Below are 26,818 nucleotides of genomic sequence, written 5' to 3' on the forward strand. Positions count from 1 at the left end.
GTCATAGGAGTGAGGAGGGAAATGGATTTAGGGCAGAGGTTCCAGGAGGGATCTGAGGCTTTAAGCAGGGATTGGAGATTGTGTTGGACTTCTGGGATGGGATCATGTTGTCAGTGTTTGTAGGTGGAGGAGTCAGACAGTTGGTGGAGGCTTTCCACCGGGTAGTCACAGCAATTCATAACAACAATGGTGGAACCTTTGTCTGCAGGTAAAATGATTAGGCCAAGATAAGTTTTAAGGTTGTGTATGGCAATTCCTTCTGTTGCTGAAAAGTTTGTGTTCTGAGGAAGGGACCTGAGGAAGGATGGTGAGGTTAAGTTGGAGGTAAGGAATTCCTGGAAGGGACCAGCTGGTGTTTAGTTGAGGGGGGGGGGGGGCTCACGGTTGGATGGTGGTGTGAACTGGGAGAGACAGGATTCAGTGTTGGAATTAGGTTGGCTTTGGTTTGAGGGATTGGCAGCAAAGAGGTATTTCCATTGTAGGGGTCGGGAGAAGGAGAGTAGGTCTCTGGCAAGTCCAGAATGGTTAAATTTGGGTGTGGGGCTAAAGGGGAGACTTTTGGATGGGGCTGAAACTTCTGTGGAGCAGAGGGTTTCAGCCCCAATCCTCCCACCTCCTCCCAAGAAGCAGCCACAAAGGAGTACACCCCTTGTTGCCCAATACTATCCCAGACTGGAACAGTGAACTACATCCTGCATCGGGGCTTTGATTACCAATCAACATTCCTGGAAATGAGGGACATCCTACCCAAAATCCTTCCCACTACTCATAAAGTGGTGTTCCGTTGCCCAGTCAACCTCCACAACATGTCAGTCAATCCCTATGCCACTCCCAATCCCAACCCATTATCACAACGATCATATCCCTGAGAAAGACTTGGGTGCAAGACTTGCCCAATCCACCCACCCAGCACTTCCTACTCCATTCCTGTCACAGGTTTATCTTACCCCCATCAGGGTCCAGGCCACCTGTGAAGGCAGCCATGTCATTTACCAACTCTGCTGCAATCTTTGTACAACTTTTTGTATTGGTATGACTACCACACCAGGATGAACAGCCACCGTTAAACTGTGGCCAAGAGCTAAGTAGGCAACACTGTGGCACAACATGCAGCTAAACATAAGATGCTTGATTTCAATGGCTGCTTCAGTACCAGAGCCATCTGGATCCTTCCCTCTACCACCAGCTTTTCTGAACTGTGCAGATGGGAGTTATGCTTACAACACATTTTCTATTCCTGTAATTATCCTGGCCTCAACCTACAGTAACGTACTGTCCACACACCCTCCACCCAACTGTCCTGTCGCCTCCTCCCCATCCTCATCTCCTATCCTCTTTGTTTGCCACCCTTGCCAATGCACGTCCATCTTTCCCCACTCCTCTCCTTTTTTCTTCATTTTTCCCCACCTCTCTGACCCACAACCTCCTGATGCTGTATATGTTGACATTCTCGTCTCTGCACACTCCGCCAGAGGTCTTTTCTTACCCCACCTGTACACTGTTATCCCTTCCCCTTTTCTGCCCCCTCCAGATTGCTGCTTCCATCCCACGTGATAGTTACATTCTGGCCTGAGCTGCCGGAGTTGGCAATGATATGTGCATGAGATGTGCTTACTTGTGTGGATGAATAGTGCGTGTTTGTCTTTTCTGCCAAAGACTGTGGCTGCAAGCTTATGTGTAAGTGTCTTGTAATTGTGCCTGTCTGCAACTCCGTGTGTTATCTTTAGGGTAAGTAGCAATGTATCTTTTCCTACATTGTTAACATTCAAGATAAGTTAGAATTAAAACATATTTTTACAGAAATGAAAGTGATAAAAGTTGGCACATAGGTGTGGAAATATGTGGGTAATAAAAAGAAGAGAAAAATTTTTGTTGTTTTGCGGAAGGAAGAAAATTACCATTATTATGTACTCTTTACTCTCCATATAATTAAGTATTCATGTAGAAATATAACAGTGATTCCTAAGTTTTGATGGCCATATGCTTAATAACCTTTGGCATTGTAATTCACAGAAAAATTGAGAACACAAAACAATTAATCTCAGGCATAAATAATCACAGGTATTTGGTAAATTACTTTTGTTCTTCATTTTGTGCAGGGTTGTTTGCGTTACTAAATATAAATTATTGAAAGGATATCATCAATTTAGGGAAAGATAGAATGCTACATACTATAAAGATGACACATTGAATTGCAGACAGGCACAATTAAAATACACTTACACATAAGCTTTCAGCCACAGCCTTCATCAGAAAAACAGAAAAACGCACTATTCATTCTCACAAGCAAGCACACCTGACGTACCAATGACTACCATCTCCGGCAGCTCAGGCCAGCATGCCAATACAACTTAACATGTCATCTTTACAGTAAGTAGCGATCTGTTTTTCTTAGATTATTGAACTTCCTACCTGGAGTTTCCTTTGTCTGTTATTGAAAGGATATATTGCTACTCACCACATAGAGGGGTGTTGAGTCGCAGAGAGGAACAATGAAAAAGACAACTAAAATGTTTATTTATAAAATGTTGATTGAAATTCTTCTTATGAAGTAGAAAACACACACACACACACACACACACACACACACACACACACACACACACACAACCACAGCCACAAGCACAACTCACATACACATGGCCACTGTCACTGGGCTCTGGGGTCCGACTTTGCCTGCATCTGACGTGAGAAGCAATCTGCTCGGGTGGTTGATGGTGGTAAGGAGGAGGCATGGGGTGGGGTGGGGAGGAAGAGGGATAGGGATAGCAGAGCAGGGATGGGAGAAGATGCAGTGCTGCCTGTGGGAATGTGCAGGGATGTGGTGGGGACAGGGTGGGTTTCTAGGTGGACTATCAGAAGGCTGTACTTGGTACTGGGGGGGGGGGGGGGGGGGGGGTAAAAGGATAGAAACTACAAGGTTCATGGGCTGGGTAGAAGGAGTGTGTGTGTAGGGCTGAGGTGGGAGCAGGGAAGGGCATGGGTAAGTGGAGGACAGAGACTAGCAAAGTTTGAGGCTAGGGGGTTACCCTACCAGCCCTCACTCCAGCAATACACACCCCTCCTGCCCAGCCAAAACAAAGCACTGGTTAATCTTTTATCTTTCTACACCCCCCCTCCCACTCCCACCCCCCACCCCTGCCACAGCACAACCTTCCGATATGCACCCAGCGGCCCTATCCTGTCTGTGCCACATTACTGCATGTTCCTACAGGCAGCACATCACACATCATATTCCCCCAGCCTTACTTGCTATCCCTCCCCCTACATGCCAGAAGTCTCCTTTATATCCTCACCAACTATTCCAGAAGCTTGCTGCTCAGATCTCAGATGCAGATATAGTTGGGGTGCAGCACATGCTGGAGACAGTTGACTGTGTATGTGACTCTCTCTCTGTCTCCCTCTCCCTCTCCCTCTCCCTCCCTCCCTCCCTCCCCCTCCCTCCCTCTCTTTGTGTGTGTGTGTGTGTCTCTGTGTGTGTGTGTGTGTGTGTGTGTGTGTGTGTGTGTGTGTGTGTGTGTGTGTTCTACTTCAGAAGAAGGACTTCCTCTTCAAGCTTAAAAGTGTGCTTGCACATATTCACTTGTGTCTACATCAAAAGGAGTACCTTGATTGCTAGCTTACAAGCAAAGCACTTATTTGTTTCATTGTACTTGTCTATAGCTCAGGTTCTCCCTTATGTGTGAGTAGCAAGCTATTCTTTCCATAATATTGTTGTTTTTCCATCCTGGACTTTCCATTGTTTAAATGTAGATGATGGAAATCTTCTCAGAATGTTCTTTTCACTAAAGTCAACTGCCACTCTATCAAAATGCTAAAATTTCAATCATGCAAATGTGCATTTTATTTGTGCTTTATCTTGAAATACCCGCAGACTACTTTCAGTTGTAAATGAAATAAATTTCTTAAGAAAAAAAGAATACAATGTTTCAGAATGTGTTATTCTGAATAATTCATTGGGAATTCCTGGTTATTCATCATCTCATTATGGACAATTGCTGTCATCTACAGATTAGTGTCACTATAACATTCACGAACTCTACCTTTCGACAGACATATGTTTGACAGATACACGAACAGGAACTTTTACTGTACATCACATTACAGTGTTTATTTTATTTGCCATTTTCACATTAAAAACAAAGGATATTCAGCTAATATATCAATTTGTCTGGCACAGCAAAGATCCACTTAAAGTGAAAAAATCAATACAGTGTTGCCTTGATCCCTGTTAACTCCACACAAAACAAAGGAGGAAACATATTTACATGAAAATATTGAAATATAATTGTCAATTGTCATAAGTACACTAAAATATAAAAAATGAATATTTACTTTTGGCAGTCATAATTTCAAAAATGGTTCAAATGGCTCTGAGCACTATGGGACTTAACATTTGAGGTCATCAGTCCCCTAGAACTTAGAACTACGTAAACGTAACCAACCTAAGGACATCACACACATCCATGCCCGAGGCAGGATTCAAACCTGCGACAGTATAGTACTTGTTTGATTCTTATGACATTTGGTGTATACATACACACAAAATTCAAGCTTTCGCAACAAACTGTTGCCTCATCAGGAAAGAGGGAAGGAGAGGGAAAGACGAAAGGATATGGGTTTTAAGCGAGAGGGTAAGCAGTCATTCCAATCCCGGGAGCGGAAAGACTTACCTTCGGGGGAAAAAAGGACGGGTATACACTCGCACACACACACATATCCATCCACACATATACAGACACAAGCAGACATATTTAAAGACAAAGAGTTTGGGCAGAGATGTCAGTCGAGGCGGAAGTGCAGAGGCAAAGATGTTGTTGAATGACAGGTGGGGTATGAGTGGCGGCAACTTGAAATTAGCGGAGATTGAGGCCTGGTGGGTAACGGGAAGAGAGGATATATTGAAGAGCAAGTTCCCATCTCCGGAGTTCGGATAGGTTGATGTTGGTGGGAAGTATCCAGATAACCCGGACAGTGTAACACTGTGCCAAGACGTGCTGGCCGTGCACCAAGGCATGTTTAGCCACAGGGTGATCCTCATTACCAACAAACACTGTCTGCCTGTGTCCATTCATGCGAATGGACAGTTTGTTGCTGGTCATTCCCACATAGAATGCATCACAGTGTAGGCATCACTATTATATTAATATCATTAATTTGAACCCAACAATTACGTTTGTTGTTGTCACTGTTGCATTTCGAAATCTTTCCTGTCATCTTATTTTATCTTTGTGTTTTTGCCAGTAGTTTCACTTTGTATTCACCTTCTCCTTTTTACCGTAATCTGCTATACAATTTTATCCCGTCTATATATACTCAATAATACGTAACCCACTTCCAAACCATAACCAAAAAAAATTTTTTGCCGCTTTCGACACTACCACTGCAATAAAATCAACCGTTTCTAGTTCACAAACAGTTCCTTTCACCTTTTAAACAACCATTTTGGCTATTTCTAATAACTTTCGCTTTATTTCCATTTCCGTTTTTCCCACATCACTGATAATTTTTAGGCGCTTCCCACAGGTTTTAACGTCATTATTTCTTCGTCAGACAATTGTTAGCCTCATTTCCATATTCTACCACCACAAAACCACTCCTTTTAATACATTACACGCAGTTTTTTCGAAATTTTCCCGAATTTCTCCGTCCTTTAACGTGTTTTGGCGGCAACACAACCACCTAACCTTTGTGCACATCGTTGTCTACCAACCCAAGTCCAACATAGCCCAGCTGTAACCAACACCTTTTCGCCTTTTTCGCACCAGATCTCCAGTTACTTTCCAGTTCACCTTTATCTCTCCCCATATATTTTGATTTTCATTTTCATTTCAGCCTCATGGTACACTTTCCTCCTTCTAATACCATGTCACCCTCACAACACCCCCACAATTATCCCATTAAGTTTTATTTACATTCCCTCCGCAAACATGCCTTCGCCCTAGCCAGATTACGCTCCCATATTCTATTTTCTCAGGCTTGTCTAACATTTGGCATCACCCCCAAAGGCCTCACACTTAAAAAGATCCCATCTCTGGCTGCAACCCTTCCTTCCATCAGTCCCTATACCAGTTCCAAACTGAACAATCCATTGCCCTCACCCACCTAATCCTTCATCTACACATCAACTTAGCCAATGAACACACCCGTCAACTCCTATCCTTAATAAAAGTCCTCAATCTTTCCTCTCCCACATCCACGCCGGCTGTTCAGAGCATCCTCCTACAGACCAATCGCAAATTAGAACAGCATGCCACCCTCCACCTCAAAAAACTATCCAATCTCCTGGTTTCCCACTTCCGGAAAGGCAACTCACTCACCCTTCACAACCTTTCCAGCAAACCTCAACCTCCTCTCATTGCACACAGACCCAGTCTCTCCCATCTACACGATCTCCCACTAACAGCTCCACTCCCCCCAAAACCTCAAAATTCCAATCAACACAATCTGGAACCACAACACCCTAATTCAGAAGTTAACCTCTCCTCCAAACCTCTCTCCCAATCCAATTCCTAAAAAACCTTAATCGTACTCCCAACATCACCACTGCTGAAGCCCAGGCTATCCATGATCTGAAGGCTGACCGATCCATCGTCATTCTTCCGGCGGACAAGGGTTCGACGACCGTGGTACTTGATCGTCGGGAGTATGTGGCTGAGGGACTGCGTCAGCTTTCAGACAACACCACATACAAAGTTTGCCAACGTAATCCCATTCCCGATGTCCGGGCGGAGCTTCAAGGAATCCTCAGAACCTTAGGCCCCCTGCAAAACCTTTCACCTGACTCCATCAACCTCCTGACCCCACCGACACCCCGCACCCCTACCTTCTACCTTCTTCCTAAAATTCACAAACCCAATCATCCTGGCCGCCCCATTGTAGCTGGTTACCAAGCCCCCACAGAACGTATCTCTGCCTACGTAGATCAACACCTTCAACCCATTACATGCAGTCTCCCATCCTTCATCAAAGACATCAACCACTTTCTCGAACGCCTGGAATCCTTACCCAATCTGTTACCCCCGGAAACCATCCTTGTAACCATCGATGCCACTTCCTTATACACAAATATTCCGCACGTCCAGGGCCTCGCTGCAATGGAGCATTTCCTTTCACGCCGATCACCTGCCACCCTACCTAAAACCTCTTTCCTCATTACCTTAGCCAGCTTCATCCTGACCCACAACTTCTTCACTTTTGAAGGCCAGACATACCAACAATTAAAGGGAACAGCCATGGGTACCAGGATGGCCCCCTCGTACGCCAACCTATTCATGGGTCGCCTAGAGGAAGCCTTCTTGGTTACCCAGGCCTGCCAACCCAAAGTTTGGTACAGATTTATTGATGACATCTTCATGATCTGGACTAACAGTGACGAAGAACTCCAGAATTTCCTGTCCAACCTCAACTCCTTTGGCTCCATCAGATTCACCTGGTCCTACTCCAAATCCCACACCACTTTCCTTGACGTTGACCTCCATCTGTCCAATGGCCAGCTTCACACGTCCGTCCACATCAAACCAACCAACAAGCAACAGTACCTGCATTATGACAGCTGCCACCCATTCCACATCAAATGGTCTCTTCCCTACAGCCTAGGTTATTGTGGCAAACGAATCTGCTCCAGTCCGGAATCCCTGAACCATTACACCAACAACCTGACAACAGCTTTCGCATCCCGTAACTACCCTCCCGACCTGGTACAGAAGCAAATAACCAGAGCCACTTCCTCATGCCCTCAAACCCAGAACCTCCCACAGAAGAACCACAGAAGTGCCCCACTTGTGACAGGATACTTTCCGAGACTGGACCAGACTCGGAATGTTGCTCTCCAGCAGGGATACGACTTCCTCAAATCCTGCCCTGAATTGAGATCCATCCTTCATGAAATCCTCCCCTCTCCACCAAGAGTGTCTTTCCGCCGTCCACCTAACCTTCGTAACCTGTTAGTTCATCCCTATGAAATCCCCAAACCACCTTCCCTACCCTCTGGCTCCTATCCTTGTAACCGCCCCCGGTGTAAAACCTGTCCCATGCACCCTCCCACCACCACCTACTCCAGTCCTGTAACCCGGAAGGTGTACACGATCAAAGGCAGAGCCACGTGTGAAAGCACCCACGTGATTTACCAACTGACCTGCCTACACTGTGATGCATTCTATGTGGGAATGACCAGCAACAAACTGTCCATTTGCATGAATGGACACAGGCAGACAGTGTTTGTTGGTAATGAGGATCACCCTGTGGCTAAGCACGCTTTGGTGCACGGCCAGCACATCTTGGCACAGTGTTACACTGTCCGGGTTATCTGGATACTTCCCACCAACACCAACCTATCCGAACTCCGGAGATGGGAACTTGCTCTTCAATATATCCTCTCTTCCCGTTACCCACCAGGCCTCAATCTCCGCTAATTTCAAGTTGCCGCCACTCATACCTCACCTGTCATTCAACAACACCTTTGCCTCTGCACTTCCGCCTCGACTGACATCTCTGCCCAAACTCTTTGTCTTTAAATATGTCTGCTTGTGTCTGTATATGTGTGGATGGATATGTGTGTGTGTGCGAGTGTATACCCGTCCTTTTTTTCCCCCTAAGGTAAGTCTTTCCGCTCCTCGGATTGGAGTGACTCCTTACCCTCTCCTTCCCTCTTTCCTGATGAGGCAACAGTTTGTTGCGAAAGCTTGAATTTGGTGTGTGTGTTTGCGTTTGTTTGTGTGTCTTTCGACCTGCCAGCGCTTTCGTTTGGTAAGTCACATCATCTTTGTTTTTTGATATATACACTTCTTCCGCCGGCCGAAGTGGCCGTGTGGTTAAAGGTGCTGCAGTCTGGAACCGCAAGACCGCTACGGTCGCAAGGTTCGAATCCTGCCTCGGGCATGGATGTTTGTGATGTCCTTAGGTTAGTTAGGTTTAACTAGTTTTAAGTTCTAGGGGACTAATGACCTCAGCAGTTGAGTCCCATAGTGCTCAGAGCCATTTGAACCAATACTTCTTCGTCAGACAATTGTTAGCCTCATTTTCATAATCTGCCACCACAAAACCACTCCTTTTAATATATTACATGGGAAAAAATATATCTAAAAACAAAGATGATGTGACTTACCAAACGAAAGCGCTGGCACGTCGATAGACACACAAACAAACACAAACATACACACAAAATTCTAGCTTTCGCAACCAACGGTTGGCTCGTCAGGAAAGAGGGAAGGAGAGGGAAAGACGAAAGGATGTGGGTTTTAAGGGAGAGGGTAAGGAGTCATTCCAATCCCGGGAGCGGAAAGACTTACCTTAGGGGGAAAAAAGGACGGGTATACACTTGCACACACACACATATCCATCCACACATATACAGACACAAGCATGCATTGTCATAATCATTTTATCTCATCTTCATCACAAAGACTTGAAAGTTGCTGAAGTGGTGTCAAATAGAAACATTTGTACCACGTGGCTGAATAACTCCAGATGAAGTTTTGTGGCCAACAATGCCATATGATCATTTTACTTTATTAGGTACAGTGCAGTACCAGTCCGTAATATTCTTGTAGGCCTTTACATTTCTGTGAAGGCATCTAAGATGTGAAACATTTTGTTTGCATGTGTACATGTTTTCTGTTATATTATAAACAAAACGTTTCTACTTTTTGCAGAAGGCCACCAAGTTCTCAGGTGAAAAGCACTGAAGTTCGCTGCACAACCTGTGGTGATGTGTTTCCAAGCCATGATGAACTAGAAGAGCACAGAGAAGGTGGTTGTGGTGGTTCAGAAGTGACTGATGCATCTGGAGGTGATGGAGTTTCTGATCAACCAGCAGCCCGCAAAAAGTGGGAGCCAAAAGTGTGTACTGAGTGTGGCAAAGAATATCGTACCAACTACAAACTTCGTGAGCATATGCGACGACACACTGGTGAACGACCATTCCGCTGCTCTTCATGCCCAAAAGCATTTCGCTCTAAAATTGGTTTAGCTCAGCATGAAGCTCGCCATACTGGAGAGTTTGAGTTCAGCTGTGACACTTGTGGGAAAGGCTTCCAGTGCAAATCATACTTGATTGTGCATCAACGAGTTCATTCAGATGAAAAACCATACCCCTGCAGTACATGTGGACGGCGATTCAAGATGCGTCAGAGCCTTTTAGATCACCAAAATAGACACCTCGGGGTGAAACCTTACCTTTGTGAGACATGTGGTCGTCGCTTCGTTACAAAAGGTCTCTGTAAATCACATCAGCGTATTCATTCTGGTACTGACAATCGTCGTCATCCCTGTAGTGTTTGTGGAAAACTCTTTGTCAGTAAATCCTATCTTGCAACTCACTTGCGGATACATACTGGGGAAAAGCCATTCATGTGTGAGGTCAGTGTATCTTTAATGAAGTTTTGTTTCTGCCATTATGTCACTCTTATTGTATATTTTTTCAGCACAAAAATTATTTTTAAGGACTGTATTATATACATTACTTATCTAGAAGATAGAATGGCTTTCTGGTATTTATCTTTTGGATGCAAAATTCTATTACTGTCGATATGCATATTTCAAAGTAGAGAAAACTTTTGTAGCTTCAAGAACTGTTATATCCCTCCAAAGAGAGATAACACAGATCCAAGGTTGGGAGAGACCCAACATCCATTTGCACTACTGGAATGTCACCGTCTGAAGGTAAGTATTGTCATTTTATTCTGTAAGTCGACCAAGGCATTCCTTGAAGCATTTCAAGGCAAAAGTAAAAGTATGCAAGTGTGTATTTATTGTGAAACGAGGAGAGTTTTATGAGATTACAATGACAAGTATGAAAAGAACCAACTTTTTTGTTTTTGTTTTTATAGCTGAGAGGTAGTGTGTCCATTGTCATTCAAACTCTGTTGCTCCAAGTGTGAACCATCACTGTAGTCTAGTGCTTAACATCTTTAACTACTAATCTAAATAATTCTTGTTAGACCCCAGCAATTGCTAAACTACTTTTTATTTTATTTTATATACTCATAGCTGTGCGGTTAAAACAGATAACGTCATTCCATGTTATACTTGTTAAATGGAAGATGGTGAAGACATTATATGTTCAGGTGAGCCTCTTTTTTTTCTTGTGAGGGGAACTTTTACATGACACCAGAAGAGTCAGGAATGATCATTAGAATCAGGGCACAGAATGCAATAAAAACCATTGCTCCATTTACCTTGTAGCAAAAAATTTCTGTTTCAGTCTCTGTGTAAGACTGTTATAGTAAGGATTATCATGAAGAGAATGATTAAAATTACATCTACAATTACATCCATACTCTGCAAATCACTGTGAAGTATGTGGCAGTGGGGACTTTCCATAGTATCACACGTTAGGGTTTCTCCCTGCTACATTCACACATAGAGTGTGATCAGAGTGGCTACTATAAATGCCTCTGCATGTGTGTTGATCTTCTCTTTCTGGTCATTGTGGGTGTAACATGTAGGGGTTGTAGTATATTCTTAGATTACTCACTTAAAACTGGTTCTTGAAACTTTATAATTAGCATTTCATAGGATAGTTGGCTTCCATCTTCAAGCATCTGCCAGTTCAGGATTTTCAGCTTTGTATAACACAGTCCTGTGGGTCAAACAAACCTGTGACAGTTTATGCAGCCATTCCATTCTTTGTTATTGGTAAAGAAACTGATCATCCCCGAGGGCCGCTTCTACCAGTTTTTCCATTCGTCCGTAAAGAATTCGCGTTAGTATTTTGCAGCTGTGACTTATTAAACTGATAGTTCGGTAATTTTCATATCTGTCAACACCTGCTTTCTTTGGGATTGGAATTATTATATTCTTCTTGAAGTCTGAGGGTATTTCGCCTGTCTCATACATCTTGCCCACCAGATGGTAGAGTTTTGTCATGACTGGCTCTCCCAAGGCCATCAGTAGTTCTAATGGAATGTTGTCTACTCCCGGGGCCTTGTTTCGACTCAGGTCTTTCAGTGCTCTGTCAAACTCTTCACGCAATATCTTATCTCCCATTTCGTCTTCATCTACATCCTCTTCCGTTTCCATAATATTGTCCTCAAGTACATCGCCCTTGTATAAACCCTCTATATACTCCTTCCACCTTTCTGCCTTCCCTTCTTTGCTTAGAACTGGGTTGCCATCTGAGCTCTTGATATTCATACAAGTGGTTCTCTTCTCTCCAAAGGTCTCTTTAATTTTCCTGTAGGCAGTGTCTATCTTACCCCTAGTGAGATAAGCCTCTACATCCTTACATTTCTCCTCTAGCCATCCCCGCTTGGCCATTTTGCACTTCCTGTCGATCTCATTTTTGAGACGTTTGTATTCCTTTTTGCCTGCTTCATTTACTGCATTTTTATATTTTCTCCTTTCATGAATTCAATTGGAGAAAAGAAAAATGGCAACATCAGACACTCGATTCAAAACAGTAACTTGACCTATTATATAAATCACAACTATAAATAAATACAGAACGTAAGTTACTGAAATATTAAAGAAGGAAACTCATGCTGATAAGATCATTTGTGTCTTTGTAAGGACTCCATAGTTATGTTGCTACGTAAATAAACTAAATTGTTTATAATATTTTTTATATCTGTTTCATTAAAAAATAAATCTGTTTATTATATTGCAGGATTTATCCTCTTTCATCTGGTGTATCACAACTCTGAACTTTGTGATCAATTCAGTTCTTTCAGTTTATTATAAACATTAATGGTAATAATGTTAATAGCTAAAAAGCTTCATACATGGATTTATGTTCAGTGAGCTTGCCCCATTGCCTTGGTTCCATAGTGTTGTTGGTTTTTCTCTAGCATGATTTTAATTAAAACTGTATCCGTGATGGTATTTCAAGTCATAGTCACCTTCTCCATCTTAGCTCATCCCACGACCATGTTGCTGGAACACACCCCCTTATTCAGCCGGGCAAAACTGCAATGACTGCTTGGCCATGTGGCTTGCTAGTTATTTTTACTTGTTCTCATCTCACTTGTCACAGTCTGTCTGATAGGTGGATGCCCCAACAAACATTCACACAAACCCAGAATTGAGCTGTCAGATTCAGTCCATCTTGTGGCAGTTGAACCAGCTGCTTGTAATGCTACATACCGCAATTTCATGTATCACCTATCTGTCAAGTGCTATATCAAGTAGCTCCATATTTTACTATTCACATAATGATAAATAATTCCAGTTTTACCATAGATATTTAACTGTACCAAAACTCATGTAATAATTTTGTGATCAGTAAATCAGTCAGTGGGAGCATTATCACTAAGAACATATACACACATAAATAATGCATCTAACCTAAACATGTTATTAATAATTTGTGAACATTGAATAAGTATTCATCTGCTAAGATAGTTAAAATCATTTATTCGTATAGATGACTGTTCTGCAATTTTTTGTTGCCATCCTCGAATCTGCAAAAGGTGGAACTGAAAAAGCTATGATACAGTAACTAACATAACAGCAAACATAATTATATCCAAAAATTTGCAATACAGGGAATAGCAACATACCAAGTTTACATCATTGCATAATCTCCTCCTTCTGTACAGTAAGTGGGGCTATACAATGTATATCCATGTTGGTATCACGAGCTAGACTAGAAGTTGGCATGCCATGAGGTACACATAAATTATTGTGCTGATTACAAGTACTCCCACTCAACATCTCAGTTTTCTTTTGAACCTTACTCTCTTCCTGCAGTCCCCATCATCAAACACCAGAACTCTGCCTTTTACAATTACGGTGCAACCATACTTATCAAGAAAATCCATTCTAAGAATAATTTTCTGAGTAAGACCAGGCAGCATAAGGCAACCTGTCTCAAAACATTGATCCCCAAGCTTAAAATTTAACAGAATTTCCCTCTTTATTGGCTTACTGCATCCCTCAGTTGGAATCAACTCCACCAAATCTCTGCTTCTTATCTGTTGGCAGCATGATTCAGATACATCTGACACGCTAGATCCAGAATCTAATAGTACAGTACTTTTTTAATAATTGATTGAGCTTTTTTGATCTGCTTCAATTTCTTCCCTGTGCTCCATATCCAGTACACAAACACTTTTACACATGCCCCATATCCAGTGTCCGGACTTTCCTTAAACCAATCCTTAATCACTTCCCTTATATCCTGTTCACTCCTTAATTCTCCAGTTTTCCGTGCCACTTTAAATTTTAAATTGTCGCATTCCTTATAAATTTAATTCTTTATGGATTGTAGCATAAGATACCCAGTTATTAACATCATACTCAGCTTCTTCTTTTCCATTCAGTTATTATTGATATTCATATCTGGAACCATCTGTCTACCTTCTATAAAAAGTCTCAACTTCTTCCTCAGGGCAAAAATCAACAAAGTTTTCATTACGGCAGTCGACCTCAACTTCACTCACTAATTCATTATTACCACACATGATAGTATCAGGTGCACCCACTGGAATAGTCACAGCATTTATGTATACATCATTACTAAGGACTGGAAAAATTCGCATTTTGCAGTAAATGCAAAATAGGTATGAATTCTGCCTCAAAATGTGAAATTAGTTAATGGATGCTGTTTCATAGTGAATGTATCCAGATGACATATTCTACCAGAGATAGTCTGGAATACTTTTATTTTCAGGATATAAATATTGAAAAGGTAATCAGCTTTTCAGTACTGGTATTGTACATCATCTGGTGAAGACCGATTTGGAAAGATGACATGCGTAAGAATCTGTTTGCAAAATAAAAAGTGTATGAATGCAATGAGGTATCAATGTGCTCAGTGATCTGCTGTCATGCCAACTGTGGACTGTTGAATGGTCTTTTTTAGTTACATGCCACAGAATGCAGCATAGTACTCAGCTATGGGACCTAGCATTTTATAACAAAGAAATGCGAATGTTTGTTTTTTAGCTGAAGCTCAAAAGATGGTATAATGCGGGCACTTTTAATGTGGCAAATTAGGTGGCAGTTGTTATGAAATGTGGTTGCTTCTAACACTGCCAGAGGTCGGGGTTGAACTACTTGTTATCAATACTTTATTTATTTTTTTAGATCCATCTTTTTTAGAGCATTATATATTGTACAAATACATTTTGTTGACATATTTACAGCACATGCACAAATAATAATACAAGGGAAATGAAATAAACACTAGAGAACAATTTCTTAATTTTACAGTACATAGAAAATAATACAGTATGCAGAAGTATCAAATAAACTATTGAGGTAATAAGGTAAATACAAAATAGTTTACAATTAGAAATAAATTAGGATCTCAGGTCATCCTTAGAACAGTTTTCAAATCCTGAAATATTTTAGAAAACGTTTTCTTTCAACCATTTTTCAGTTTTTGTTTTAAAGTCATTAAGTGAGACGTGATGCACCGGTAAAGGTGAAGTATTACGTAATTTTATGCTCAGGTATTCATAACTAGACTGTTTTTTCTTTAATCTGGCTGTGGGCATATCTGTTTAATTTACTTAGTTTTATGGTGATGTACAGTTAATTTCAACAAGCAATTGCGTGATAGCCATCTGTGAATGCTTTGTGTTGTACATTGCTTGTTGTTTTCTTTTCTTTTTTTGAAATAAGTGCAGTGACTAATTCTGGTTCATCATGATTTTGATTATGACCCTTCCAATATGAGACATTGTGTCATTTCTGCAGTAGCTCTGGAAGAGGAAGAGATCGGGCTTGTCTCCCCGCGCTGCTCCTCTCCTCTCTGGAGTTCAAAATTCTAGTTTGTTTATGCTCGTGGCCATCTGCCACCATAGCCTATAGTGCCTGCATTCTGCACTATAGGGGTTGGAAAACAAAATCCATAAGATTTTTAATAGTGCTGAAATTCTTCCCTGAACATTATAATAGAGTTAGTGTACATACATTTCTACTTCTACGCTACATGCCTTGTCAGTTCTATTTGTAGTGTTTGTCAAGCATGGGTCCCACAGCTATGAATACATTCAGTTCACCGCTGGGAAAATGCTGTTGGTTTTTAACAGAAAATCGTTTTGGAAAGCATAAATACAGCCCAGCGAAGGAAACAGAGGCTATATCAAAAGAAAAACATGTTGAAGTTTTTGCAAAAGCAAACATTCCAGTCAAAACATTTGCAGCCAATGCCTTTTGTAACAGTCAGTTGTGTAGTGTGGCAGCATTTTAAATTTCTGCATGTGATAAAAAAAAGGTGAATGTGGGCATGAATTGTGCCAGAAATAGGTGCTATGTTTTCTGGACCGTAATCATTACCTACTGCTTCACTCATCTCCATGTCCACATCATTACCTGATTACCAATAATTTCATTATTATTTGGTTTGCCTTCATATCCACATCAGTACCTGTTTCTACATCTGGCAGAGCCAGTGGCTCTGTTTCAAAATTCTCAGTAATCTTCATTGAAGCAAAACCCTCACTATTTTCTTCATTATCTTCCAGTTCAACCATTTTATTTTTGTTAACCAATTCCGCAACATAATAGCTAGAATCATTTTTGTTACATTTATCAGTATTGCATGTATTATTGATATTGTTCCTCCTGTTCCAATTACTGTAGTTATTAAACCATTCCCACGCTCTTCATTACCTGTTATTGCATCCATGTTGCATATAGCCACTTCTTTTTTCCTCACTACAGTTCTCCTCGATATTGTAATCCTGTCTGGTCCTGTTCTTTGCATCTCCATTAGTCCTCTTGTGGACCTTCAGTAGAGCTCCCATTAGTTTTCTGACACTTTGCCATGAAAACTTGCACCCTGTCTTGGGCCTAGCCTTATTTCCTCTCTCCTCTGTTAAAAATTCTCCCTTCTTTCATTATAATTCCCATTTTCTTCTGCTGCCTGTCTATCCAATTCCTACTTTGATTATTATTTCCATTCCTATATGGGGCCTTACCCACTCGTTGCTAATAGGATGCCTACAGGATGCAGCATTCTCGGAATGCTATACAACAATTCAAACAAATAACATTAGTAGTTTTATTTCTAGAAAGCAATGGACAGTATTTTTAACTTCGGAGCTTTACAAATAGTAGTCGCAAATGAGGGGCAACTTGCAACATAATTTAGAATCCTTGATGTGTGAAATGTTCACGCAAGTTTACACATGTCACTGATAACTAACACCCTCAATCCAGTGCCGATCTGAGCGGCTGAGGCCAGCAGGAGCGGCATTTATATTCCCTTCTTCTAGGTGTCGCTCTTGGTGCGGTGCGGTCCAATTCCGTGCACTATTGGCTGCTGTTTCCTCACCGCTTTCTCTGCTCTTGTGTTCTGCATCTTCATTGTTCCGGCGCATGATGATCTTCCACAATCTCCACCTTGGCTACCAACCCCTTTTCAACCTCATCAACTCTGAGATTAACTCTCTTAATCATTTTAACAGGATGCAGTAAATGCCTGAAGATGGCCTTGTAAGCCAAAAATCGGTTAGCAATAAAAATAATATTGTAGAACAAAAGCAAACTGGTGCTTTTCATTTATTATTATAATGTTGTTCTACCAAGAACCGACGGAAGATTCTGTTAATACATTTTAACAGTATTTACAACTTTGTTTGTAATCTCAGTGAATTTAATATGTTGTTGTTGTTGTCTTCAGTCCTGAGACTGGTTGGATGCAGCTCTCCATGCTAATCTATCCTGTGCAAGCTCCTTCATCTCCCAGTACCTACTGCAACCTACATCCTTCTGAATCTGCTTAGTGTACTCATCTCTTGGTCTCCCTCTACGATTTTTACCCTCCACGCTGCCCTCCAATGCTAAATTTGTGATCCCTTGATGCCTCAGGACGTGTCCTACCAACCGATCCCTTCTTCTACCTCCGGAATATTTTACCCAAGAGGACGCCATCATCATTTAACCATACAGTGAAGCTGCATGCCCTCGGGAAAAATTACGGCTGTAGTTTCCCCTTGCTTTCAGCCGTTCGCAGTACCACAACAGCAACGCCGTTTTGGTTAATGTTACAAGGCCAGATCAGTCAATCATCCAGACTGTTGCCCCTGCAACTACTGAAAAGGCTGCTGCCCCTCTTCAGGAACCACACGTTTTTCGGGCCTCTCAACAGATACCCCTCCGTTGTGGTTGCACCTACGGTACGGCTATCTGTATCATTGAGGCACACAAGCCTCCCCACCAATGGCAAGGTCTATGGTTCATGGGGGGAGGTTTTAATATGTAGCTGATCAGATTTTCCACTCACTGCACTTGTCTCATCACCAAGCTTTGGTTCCATTCCAGCTATTTCAATTTTTATGTTCTCCAGTTTACTCTCCATTTTTTGATCTATGTCTCCAACTATCTCATATTTTATACTCCCCTTTTGTAAATTTGTCTTTTCTAATTTCTTACTCAATGTTTCAAAAATGCATTCAGATCCTTCCACTCTTCCTGGCACCCAGCCTATTTCTTCCCTACTGTCTGGCATGCCACCACTACTAATATCACTCACTGTTCTCTCTGTCCCACAATCGTGTATTTTCATGTCCATGGCTAATGATCAGAAAACAAGTTTACAATGCAGCAGCTGACTGTAATTAACTTACATTACCCTGCTGACTTATGCAGCCTCCACTGCTTAGTGTTTGGTCCAGTGCCAATGCAGTATTGCCCCCATTTTGGACCGCATTGCTCTCTCGTGTAATGCTCTGTGTAGTTGCTGTCTCTGCTGCCCAGTGCCGATGTGAAGCTGCCTGCATGTGACACCGCATCTGCCGCCTGGGGCCCATGTGCTGCCACCTGCATGTGATCCCATAAAGACGCTGCCTCTGCTGCTTGCTGATTTTGCCTAATGGCCTGCTGTACTGGTGATGTACCATGTAGTAATCATCTGCTACTGCTGTTACCATGCAGTAATCATCTGCTACTGCTGTGACTAATATGTGCTATTATGCGTAATGTGTGCACTGATTGAGGTATTACTGCTGCTACTTTTGCCACTGCCCCACTATAAAGACACTCGTCAGACCCCACGCTAACTGCGCACTACTATGGCTTGAATACTGGGACAAACAACACTGAAATAATTCACAATAGAATGGAAATGCAGTCCAATTCAGGACTAACCAACCCAACAAAGAGATTATCCTTGGGGTTCTTGCTCCAACTCCTTATTTCGTGTATCCCTTTTAATACAAAAAATTACGGTGCAGTAATATGTTGTACCAGAGTGTGGACAATGTGTGGCCATTAACTTTGAGTGTGGCTCACAATCATCGATAGAGGGTGGCCATACACCATCTCTCTATAGCCCAGTAACATGGTGTAATAACATTAGCACCAAAATCTTATACCAGCAGTGAGGCATTAGAAAATAATTATATAAAAGATATACTGCATTTGGAGCTGTCGATTGGGCCCGAAGGATAATAATATTGCTCAAAACAGATTGATTTTAACTTTGATGTAAACCCCTTTTAGTTTTCATAAGCACAACATATGCGAGGAAATTCTAGAATCACTCGGCCTTCCACCATTTACCGAGCGAAGTGGCGCAGTGGTTAGACACTGGACTCACATTCGGGATGACGGTTCAATCCCGCGTCCGGCCATTCTGATTTAGGTTTTCCGTGATTTCCCTAAATCACTCCAGGCAAATGCCGGGATGGTTCCTCCGAAAGGGCACGGCTGACTTCCTTCCCCATCCTTCCCTAATCCGATGAGACCGATGACCTCGCTGTCTGGTCTCCTTCCCGAAACAACCCAACCCCCCCCTTCCACCATTTCGAACACCCGATGTTTTAGATATGAGTAGGAGAAACGAATCAGCTGACTGCGCATAGTTTATTTGTATGTGCACCTCAAAAAAGAACAGCCACAAGGAAAACGATGGACACGGTGGCCGAACGGCTGCAGACAAGTGCTTGCTGTACAGTCCACAGAATTTTGTGTACAGGCAAAGAAGAGCAAGAAAAGTCTATGTAGTATTCTGTGCTCTTTAATGTCTGCGATGATTGTAAAAAGACTAGTGGACAGTTGCAAGTAGTTTCCTAAGGACACTCATGTGTAGGACTCGAATGAGAATAGAGACTTTTAAATTTTTTTCATGTCTCCATTATGATCGAAGCAAGACACATGTAAGCTATTTTGAAGAAGTGTAAATGATTCTAATGTTCGAAGAATGAGTTAACTTGCCGAAGTTATTGTTTATGAATGTTGAAAAAATATTGTGATTGAATTGAAAAGTATTCTACGAGTACACAAATTATTGCAAGAATAGAAACCAGCAACATATCTTTGGAGAAGAAGCTGTCGGGAGATTGACGTAGCGGATTAACTAGAGAAGAGGATCTGCTACACATAACGGGCAACTTAACTGAATTGAGAGACGTGTGAATCTTGCACCCCAGCACCACACTGGTTCTTGATGTTGTCCAGAGAACATTAGAAAGTGGCGACCTAAGTGACAGGACCCAAAGATAACGGGAATTTTACAACAGAAATGGGAAGAAGATATGAGTTGCCATAGCAACTGGACATAACAAGATACGAGAACTGTTTCAAATAGTTGTATTGACTCCAATAAAGCAGTGGAAGAAAGTTGTGAGTGCAACACAGTAAAAGACTTGAGAAAGTAATAGTGAAGAAAACTGGAGAGAAGACCTCAATTTTTCGACTAAGAAGAGTGGGTGTGGAGCGTAAGCAGTCTTCACACACATACATCGCGCTGACGCTGACACAGTAACCAGCCACCGATACTGATTGCACCAGTTGCTGCTCACCGGTGCCGACTCCGCATCCGCTCGTTGATGATGATGCTGAAACCAACATTTGACGCTGCTGGTGCCAGTGCTGTCCACTGGCGCTGATTACACAGTCACTCACCTACGCAGCGAGAATTCTGCGCCGGGTGAGCATGGAAGAAAAAAACTTATTAATCTAGTAAGAAGTGTGTGGGGTGAACTTTTACTGTGTAATGGGTATAATTGAAATTAGATGCCCACAAGAGCTAAAGTCTATAGAAGCATGGACAGTATACAACCACTTGGAGAGACGTCAGAACCAGCCATGGTTATGAGAATTGCTAAAGAAAGGCCTGACTTGTCTGAATTAGTAAATTTAATTAAAGCCCAGAGTAAAGCTCTAACTAGATTAGACGATAAGTTAGAAGCACAGAGTGTAACTTCAACTGCTCAAATTGCTTCTTTAAGCGAAAAGTTAGAAGCACAGAGTGTAACTCCAACTGCTCATATTGCCTCTTTGAGGAGTGAAATAAATACTACTTTAAGTGAAAAGCTAGAAACACAGGGTGGAACTTTAGATTCTAAGTTTGATGTATTAAATGATAAAGTGGAGAATTTGCGATTAGATTTAAAGAATGATTTAAGTAATTCCTTAACTGTCCAGATGAACCAAATGTTTACTGACCTGAGCCAAAAGCAGGATGACCACTTTCAGAAGTTGACCCAGAAATTAGAATTTGACATTGAAGACAAGTGTAACAATATAGAGTCTGGATTTAGTGAAAAATTTGTATCATTTCAGAGTGTGTGTAATGTTACATTTGAAGCAGTAAAACAAAGGCTGCTACTTTGAAAGATAGTGTGGAAAGACAGGATAAGCTGATCCCTATTGTCCAATTGCAAATTGCAGGTATCAGCACTAGAGTTGATGACGTGGAAAGAAATTTCAAAGAAAAAATGGTCAACCTTGACATTATAAATGTAAGTAGTCTGGCGGAACCTTTTGAGCTAATTGTATATTTAGCATTTACCGAGAGTATAATCTCCGGAAATGTTGTGACTGTTGCTATTTCCAAACCTAATGATACTAACAAGGTTGTAGACGACTCGTGGAAAGAATTCAAACCTGTCCAGAACAGATTAGAACATAAAATAACTTTACTTAATGTAGTGCTTCCTAGTAGAATGGTAATTGTTTTATTGTGGGGAGACTTTCACAGAAAATTTAACGAGAAGTATTGGTCCGTAAGCAATCGAGAGAGCTTAATGTCAGATCCATGGGATCTGGGTGGAGTCACATCTGTCCGCCAGGGACGTTAACATTCTGTGTGAACGGGCAGAGTGACGACCACCGGCTCCTGAGTTGGTTTTGGTGTTCCTTCTGAAATCACTTTTCCTGCATCGAATTCCCTTCAAATCTCAAACTATAGTAGCATCCTTATACTATCTTATGGTACTATTGCTTCTCCATCTTATTTTTACTTAACTGACAAGAAATGGCTGCTGCAAATCACTCCTATCAAGGCCATACCGGTTCTTGTAGTAATAGCAATCAGAGATCGTATCACTATTCGTGGTCTCAAAGGGGTTACGTATGCTTCTGGTCCAATTTGTGTAATCAACTGCATAAATTGTGTTGTTATATTGAGTCAGGACTGAAGAATCTATTAGTGGTCTCCTAATATGCTCTCCAAATGCAGTTGAATTCTGATTTGATATATCCGCAGTTACATCCATAACAATTAGTGCCCAATTTAGATGTAAGTCGATCGCACGCTCTGCTCTAGTCGGCAATGGTCTTAAATCCCGCCGTCAACGTAGAGTTAGATGAAGTTCTTGAGTATTTAGGTTACCCATGTGCTCCACTCTAGTTAGCGTTAAATCCTGACATCAACGTAGCGTTAGAAGAAGCTCTTGAGTATTTAAGTCACCCATATGCTCCGCTCTAGTCAGCAAGCGTCTTGAATCCCAGTATCAGAGTATAGTTAGGTCTTAGTTTTGCCTAAGCTGTTCTATTAATCTATTAGATTAATAGAAGATGGAAATTTGTATGAAACATTACATAACACATAATTTTTTACACTTTGTAAGATATAATATAAATGCGATTCACCAGCCAGTCTCTTCTGCCATCCATGTATAAAGAGAGTGGGCAGTATAATATGACGGTACTATTGAGGAATAGTTATGTCGAGGCGACATGAACTGAATAGAAGATTTTATATGTGTATAAAAGTATAATATAAACTGAATAACTAAACAGCTATATTATCGTAGTATATAATTTTCTGTTTTTATAGAATATTTTATACTTTTTGTGAGATGTAATGTAAATGGGAGGGTTTGTTTCACTTTTGGAAGGGGTGGGTAGTGTAAGTACAAGCATGACTTAACACTACACACACATCACACCTTTCAGACAACCCTCGCAGACAAGTGTGACTGATTCTTCACCATTTGCCATTCCATTCATAATTTTCACAATAATGTTGTATAAATACTTACGATAAATCATACTGAAATATTTGCATTTATTTACAACCTCATAATAAACTCAGTTATAAATTATTTAAAATTTCAAACAAATCTCAGACACATAAATGGCAACATCAAGCACTCAAGTCAAAACACTAACTTGACCTGTTCTATAAATCACAACTGTAATTAAATACGGAATGTGAGTTATTGGAATATTAAAGAAGGAAACGCATGCTGATAAGATCATTTGTGTGTTTGTGAGGATTCCATAGTTATGTCACTGTGTAAATAAACTCAATTGTATATAACATTTTGTATATCTTTTTAATTAAAAAAATAATCTATTCATTATATTGCAGGCTTTATCATCTTTCATCTGGTGTATCACAACTCTTTGACTTTTGTGATCAGTTCAGCTGTCACAATTTATTATCGACATTAATGGTAATAATGTTAATGACTAAAAAGCGTCATACATGGATTTATGTTCAGTGAGCTGTCCCATTGCCAGGGTTCCAAAGCTGTCATTGGTTTTTCTCTAAGGTGCTAGTAATGAATTTTTCATACTTTCATTAAAATTATATTAGTGGTGATATTCCAAGTCAGGGGCCCCTCCAGTGTAGCTTGTCCAGTGACCATGCCTCTGAAACATGCCTCTCTTTTTTCCTGGCAGAACCATAATGACCACTGAGCCTTGTGCCTTGCTAGTCACTTTTACTTGTTCTCAGCTCACCTGTCACAGTACATCTGACAGCCAGTCACCCCGATAGACATTCACACCAGCCCACAGCTGACCTGTCAGATTCAGTTCGTATTGCGGCAATCACGCCAGCTAATGTTACTGTACAATGTCAACTGATAAGTTGGCTTATGCTGCCAACTTCTTTGTAAATTTGACTATGTATCATTTCATTAAAATAACATCACATACCCTCTCAACCCATGAAGTTTAATTTTGTTTTCTCCCTGCCTTCTGAGTGCTTCACTTTTGTGTCAGGCATTGTATTTTTATGAGTTGATTGCTTCCGATTAATGATATTGTGGTCATAGGGTAATACATTTTTGCATTTTATGAATTGCACAATTTTACATTTCAACACAGTTTGAATGAAGTGTTCAATTTTAAATGGTGTAAGGGTATTGCCAAATCCAAAGATATACATATGTCCGCTATAGACAGTGGTAGTAGACATTTGTGAAAATAAAGAGGGTGAAGACTTGTGGTCAGCTGGATGTATGATCTTATCAACTGCAACAGAGACTAGTGTTATCAGGGTTGGTATAGTTAACAGTAGAATGAAAAGTCATACAGTGAATACCACAAAGTCAGTCATATAGAGAATACTAAAACATTATTATTAATGCAGTCCATATACATTAAATTTCTAAAAATGAATTTCTTCTGCAGTATTCGTGTTGTTTTATTCTTTGTAGTCAGTTATTGAACAATATGTTCCTTGTGTCTTAACAGCAGCAGCACACATCTATCACACCCCCCACTTATGAGTTGTTATTACCTGTTGAGTCTGCCCCCGGTAGCTGAGTGGTCAGTGCGACAAGAATGTCAATCCTAAGGGCCCGGGTTCAATTCCTGGCTGGGTTGGAGATTTTCTCTGCTCAGGGACTGGGTGTTGTGTTGTCCTAATCATCATCATTTCATCCCCATCGATGCGCAAGTTGCCGAAGTGGCATCAAATCGAAAGACTTGCACCCGATGAACGGTCTACCCGATGGGAGGTCCTAGTCATACAACATTTACATTTACCTGTGGAAATTTGCTGATCTTTTCGTTCACAATTTTTCTTTTGGAAATGAGAAATATTTTTTGTATGATACAATCACAATTATAAGTGTAGTGGTACATCTCTAACATTTGATTAGCTGTACATGCCTCCAGGATAATGCCAAAGGGCAGCCACCTGAGGGAACTCAGCCAGTTGTTGTTAGGACTGATTTTGAGGGGTCCTGAGCTGGATGCTGTCAGTGTTTCCATTTTCCTACCATTGTAATCTATGGCATGCTTCAGAAACCAACATTTGATGGTGTAGGAAAATTTTATGTGCCACATGGAATGGGGTTCTTTACTAGTCAACTACAGCCGAAAAATAGTCCAAACCTCCATTTCTTAAGCCTCAGGGTATGGATGGCTGTTGAGATGAAACAATCATTAGCTCTGGGACTCTGTACGGGCGCTGATGACTGCGCAGTTGAGCACCCAGCAAACCAAACATTATTGTCATCACCTCTGTTGTATTAAGCTTGTGTAGGTCTGTTGGGCTCTTGAGCGCATTTATTTTCGCAGTTGCTCACGGGAACAGAATGACATTCATAAACAATCTCCATCCCTTTCAAACAAAAGACTTACCGACATTCCTAGAGTTTGATTTTGCCATTAGATAGTAAAGAAACCCAGTCAACAAAGTCATCCTAGCAGGATATTCCTCCTTGTAGGCCACCTTCAACATTAAAAGCAATATACTGTAACATGTCATGTGCAGTGTGTCAAAAGAAGATACTTTTGAGGAAGTTATATCCTTTTACATCTGAAAGGGCTAGGAGGATTAGCAAGGTCTCTAAATTCTGGGTAATGGAAAACTTTGCTGGTCAAAAAAGCGACATTGCAGCGAACTTCCATCTTGAGCTGCATTACACCCTTTACTGTAGGATAGATTTGGTATCATTCTGTGGCATTATGCTCATAGACACTGCAGATATTCAGGAGTATTAGGCAGATAAGGTAGATTGAAATGATATTGGGAAAAAAGCACTTATTTTAACAGTCATTTTGCTAGTTCCTGCATGTTGTGTTAAGACTGGGATAATAGGGCTAATGTAAACTATGCATTCCAAACTCTGAGATGTTTTAAGCACAGAAATTTCAGCAATATGCTTCGGTGTGTAATTGCCAAGTAATGTGTGAGAAAAACTGCATATGGCCACTCGTGCTGAGAGAACAATAAACACCTTTACTGGCTTCTGTGGTAACTATATGGTCAAATGTTAAATGTCTTACAGGAAATTCTCCAGCCTCGTGAACGATCTTAAAAGTCCCGGAACTGAATGTAACAGATGGTGTATCAGATGCAGAGGTGAAAAAAATCGAGAAAGTCCTTATAGTGCCAAATATTTGAACATCTTTTGCAGTAGCATTCAGAAATGCAAGTACAGTAGAAGCCAAGTTGTGATTATGAGACAAGACCATCTTTGAAAGGGATTGGGAGGCTGTAACACTTATTGGTATGGGTTTCTTCATAAAATCTAGATTTATAAGTATTCTTCTACTTCTACTGTTTCAAAATGATTTTCAGGGATTATGTATATCAGTCAACATTTATCATATGCCTTTGTACAGAGAGAGACACACAGAAAGAAATAGAGAGAGAGAGAGAGAGAGAGAGAGAGAGAGAGAGAGAGATACTAGGCTCACTCTTAACACCCACATTACAATGCAAGAGTTTCAACATAAACAATATTTATATTATTAATTAATTCTAAAATTATAAAAATTTTAAAAACATTTTAAAACTTTCAAAATCTTTCTACATATTGTCTCAATCACATTTAATATTAAAAAATTATTTACAAAGTGATGACCAGTTTTGCTACCTCAACTACCACTTTCAAATCAAATGAACACAACCTGTTTGACTAATATAACAGCAGCTGCATCCATGACAACTTATTTT

The 26,818-nt window shown here is 41.0% G+C and overlaps 1 protein-coding gene across 1 annotated transcript in view; it reads left to right on the forward strand.

The window, feature by feature from the left end:
* LOC126482269 (zinc finger and SCAN domain-containing protein 2-like) overlaps positions 1-26,818 on the forward strand; it is a 182,670-nt gene that overhangs the window by 122,239 nt on the left and 33,613 nt on the right. The window contains exon 5 of the mRNA XM_050106250.1: positions 9,654-10,359. Within this exon, the coding sequence (XP_049962207.1) occupies positions 9,654-10,359 (706 nt within the window). The remainder of the gene's footprint in view (positions 1-9,653; positions 10,360-26,818) is intronic.

Source organism: Schistocerca serialis, chromosome 5 (assembly GCF_023864345.2).
Source record: "Schistocerca serialis cubense isolate TAMUIC-IGC-003099 chromosome 5, iqSchSeri2.2, whole genome shotgun sequence".
Taxonomy (NCBI): Eukaryota; Metazoa; Arthropoda; class Insecta; order Orthoptera; family Acrididae; genus Schistocerca; species Schistocerca serialis.